This window comes from Lactuca saligna, chromosome 6 (assembly GCF_052625555.1).
Source record: "Lactuca saligna cultivar CGN05327 chromosome 6, ASM5262555v1, whole genome shotgun sequence".
Lineage (NCBI taxonomy): Eukaryota > Viridiplantae > Streptophyta > Magnoliopsida > Asterales > Asteraceae > Lactuca > Lactuca saligna.
In genome coordinates this window covers 146559399-146563590 of record NC_136422.1, presented here as the reverse complement: position 1 = coordinate 146563590, position 4192 = coordinate 146559399, and the positions used below count along the sequence as shown (strand labels likewise).

General features: G+C 36.0%; 1 protein-coding gene across 1 annotated transcript; it reads left to right on the top strand.

The window, feature by feature from the left end:
* The first annotated feature begins 1525 nt into the window (after nt 1-1525).
* On the top strand, nt 1526-3385 carry LOC145003458 (putative (S)-N-methylcoclaurine 3'-hydroxylase isozyme 2). Its single transcript, XM_078962589.1, has 2 exons — nt 1526-2524; nt 2620-3385. Exons 1-2 carry the CDS (start codon nt 1526-1528, stop codon nt 3238-3240), a joined length of 1620 nt encoding a protein of 539 aa, XP_078818715.1. The 3' UTR covers nt 3241-3385.
* The last annotated feature ends 807 nt before the right edge of the window (nt 3386-4192 follow it).

Sequence of the window (4192 nt, the reverse complement as noted above, 5' to 3'; positions counted from 1 at the left end):
GTTCGACAAGGCCATATTAGAGACATCAGGTGTAAACATTCTACAGTTGTGTCTATGTACGATCAGAAACAACCACCAACACAACCACCACAACAATCACATGTAATTATTAGTTGAAATGTATTTGAAAAGTATAATGCTATAACGGAAAAACGAAAAAAATAGGGTGTTATAATTTGATGTATTGGAACTTTGTAGTTTGATAATTTTTGGAGAGTACAATGCTATAATGGAAAAAAAAATACAATGCTATTATGTATATGCAATATTGTGTGTTTTTAATTGTATTTGGAAAGTAAAACGTTATAATGATATGTTGGTTATAGTTTGATATGTTGGTATTCTCTAATTTGGCGACTTTTGGAAAGTATAATGTTATGACGGAAAAAAATTTCAATGTTATAATGTATATGTAATATTGTGTATGATGTATGCTTAAGTGTATTTAGAATGTAGAATGGTATAATGATATGTTGGTTATAGTTTGATATATTGATATTTTGTAGTTTGATAATTTTTGAAAAGTACAATGCTATTATGATTTGTGGATAATATATTTTGCTTTCTTTGTAGTTGAAAATCTTTCAAACAATGTTAAGAGACTCGTCATATAGTGCGGCATTGGAAGACTAGTTCTGATCATTGTCGTCAAGAAATGAAAACGAAGAAAACGAGGAGAGTATTGATGAGGACGAGTAGCTACTTTTTTAGGATTTATTAAAAAAAATTCGGTTATTATTTTGGATATGTTGCACCACGTTTGAATATTTTAGATCGGAAATAGTATTAAGTGTGGTTAATGTTTCGAACTAATTTTTTGCAAAATAAAGTTTCGTAGCAGTTTTAATACATGTTATATTGTTTTTTATAATTTTAATGATAGAAAAAAAAAATCAATTAGCGGTTATTAGTGACGACATATTTTTTGCAACAACAATTAGCATTAGCAGTGACATACATAACATTTGCAACATCGGCATTAACGGTGACATAGATAGCTATTGCCTTTATTTCTTATAGTGAACCCTAGTGACGCTGAATATCATGGGTAAACCCTCAATTAATACCGGGTTAAACAATCTACACTTTCAATTTTATCTTTCCAGCAATTGAGACGCAGTCCTCTAGAATGCACCAATTGACCGTTTATGGCTTCCCTTGAAACACATCATCATCATCATCCAGAATTTATGCCCCATGTACAACCTCGCCCACTCTGACAGCATTCATATGACTCCTTCACATAAATGACCGATAATTAAACCAACAAACATACCAAGTTAACAATACAAACTAAATAAATGTTTCTACGTTAGGTACCCTTGACAAAAGACATGTAAGTTATTTAGGTTTCCTATAAGCAAAAAAAAAAAAAAGACTTCATAAATTATTAGGGTTAGCCGAAGCACAACCACATAATTCATGCATTGGCATGTGCTTGCCGAATGTCCGTGGTCCAAAATCAACCATATTTGCTATATAACAAGCAGGCTTCCTCATAAGTTGTCTATCATTTGCAGCATAAATGATACCAGAAATTTGTTATAAGATTTTTCTCACGATGAACACCTTCTTGTTATGGTGGTGGGAAGTCGACAATGAGCTAGACAAGCTCGCCCGCACACTTCTCACCATTTCAGTTCCCACACTACTACTTCTGTGGTACAAATGGATATCGTATTACAGAAAGCACATACAACCCTTACCACCGGGTCCCTATGGCTTACCAGTTGTAGGGTATCTCCCGTTTCTCGGCTCCAACTTGCATGAAAGTTTCACTAAGATGGCTCACCGATATGGCCCCATCTTCAGTCTCAGGCTCGGAAGCAAGCTTCATGTTGTCGTGAACTCCATGGAGCTCGTAAAGATCGTGACTCGTGACCTGGATCATATCATGGCAAACCGCAGTCCTCCATTAGCAGCGCTAACCATGAGCTATGGTGGGAACGATATTGCATGGTCCAACAGCGACACACACTGGCGTAACATGCGCAAGATTTTAGCAAACCAACTTTTCAGCCATAAAAATCTAAAAGGCTGTCAGAGTTTCCGAACATATGAAGTCAGAAGACTGGTGAAAGAAGTTTACAGTAAACTCGGGACAAAGATCGATATTAATGAAATTGCTTTCAACACCGAGGTTAACGTTGTGACAAGCATGTTATGGGGTTCTAGCAAATCAACTGGTGATGGGAACGATTCTAGCTCAATTGGAGATGGCTTCCGAGAAATTGAGTTCAAGATTGTGAAGTTATCGACAGCTTCAAACATCTCTGATTTTCTACCTATGCTATCAAGGTTCGATCTACAAGGAAGGCAGCGAGAAATGCAGATGCTTTGGGAATACGTCGATCGGATATTTGAGAGCATTATCCAAGGAAGAATGGAAGCCAACTCCCGAAAAAATGAGGCAGAAGCTGAAGAAGATCAAAGGAAGGATTTCGTTCAAGTATTACTCGAGCTTAAAGAGCAGAAAGATGCTGCAATATCATTAGACATCGTTAAAATAAAGGCCCTACTAATGGTAAGTCTCTCTTTATATGTTTTAATTCTTTCATTAGCTACAAGCTGCACTCATTATTCCCCTAGACAACTAATGAAGGGACACTGTTATAATAGGACGTAGTGCTCGCGGCTACAGACACAACATCTACAATGGTTGAATGGGTGATGACAGAGATTTTGAAGAATCCAGGCGTAATGAAAAGAGTACAGGATGAATTAACGGAGGTTATTGGCATGAACGTTGTCGAAGAATCTCATCTGCCAAAATTAACATATTTGGATGCAGTCATCAAGGAGACATTTAGGGTACACACTCCCGTTCCTCTGTTATTCCAAAGATGCCCAGATGAATCCTGCACTGTTGGCGGATACACCATTCCAAAGGGTACTATCGTCTATATGAATGCTTGGGCAATCCATCGGGATCCCAAGAACTGGACCAATCCATTGGAGTTCAAGCCTGAGAGATTCGTGATCAACAAATGGGATTACCAAGGAAATAATTTCAAGTTTTTACCATTTGGATCAGGGAGAAGAATATGCCCAGGAATCTCACTTGGGGAGAAGATGTTGATGTATATATTGGCATCGCTGTTGCACTCATTTGATTGGAACTTGCCAGAAGATGAAGAGTTTGAGCTTTCTGATGAGTTTGGACTTGTGACAAAGAAAAGGAAACCACTTATAGCCATACCCTCTCAAAGGTTATCTGATGCAAGCCTCTACTCTTTTTGATAGAGGATTATATATCTCTCAATAAAGGGTTCTACCGTTTGTATAAAAATGTTATGTGAGTGTTCAGATATGTGAAATCCGTTACCTTCCCATCTCCTCATTTCTTGTAATTCTTTGTGGTAATAATATTTTTGTGAATTCTGTATTTTCTTGCACATCATTGTCGGTTCATGAGATGACAAATCAACTTTGGAAAGAATGTGAAAGAAACCAAATATTCTTCTCTCGTGTATGTTTGGAAATATATAACTTCGAACTAAATTGATCCCTTCCAAAATAGTGGGCTTATTCTTAGCAATATAACTGGGGTCATTTTTTTTGTAACCCACTGTATTTACTTATGTATAGATCAAAGAAAAAACAAAATTTACATGGTATCATTAACGAATTGAGAAACCCTTTTCAAGACCAACAGCTAATAGATCCGATGAAACAACCTTGAAGAAAACCAAACATATTACCGAAGAAAATAAGCCGATAAAGAAAATGATTTTAGGAAAAAAGGGTCTTCCAAAGTTGGGAATCAAAATGGGTGGTATAAGAATGGACTCCTCTATTATTCTTGATGAGCAAACGAGTTTATTAAAATGGATTCCAGATTTGGATCGACAAATGGTTCGGATAAAAATTCAAGCTAAAGTAGTTGAGTATTTAAGTTCGGCTCTTAGAATTTTAACCGGAGGATGAAGGATTGAGAAATAAAAGAACATATGATAAATGTGCAATAGCGCAAAATTTGTTGTAGCTGGAAGTTGGTTTTTTTTTCTTTTTAAAAAGTCACATCACTGGTACAATCTTGTTTTTGGTAACAAGTTTTTGGTATTTGGTAGATGTTTGGTTTATTTAGCTTTTTGGAAGGATGGATGTGGTGATAATTTCAAAACAAAAGACCATGTGTTTTCTTATGTAAGTTAACTTGAAATAAAAGGTCAAATGACATAAAAACCCTCAA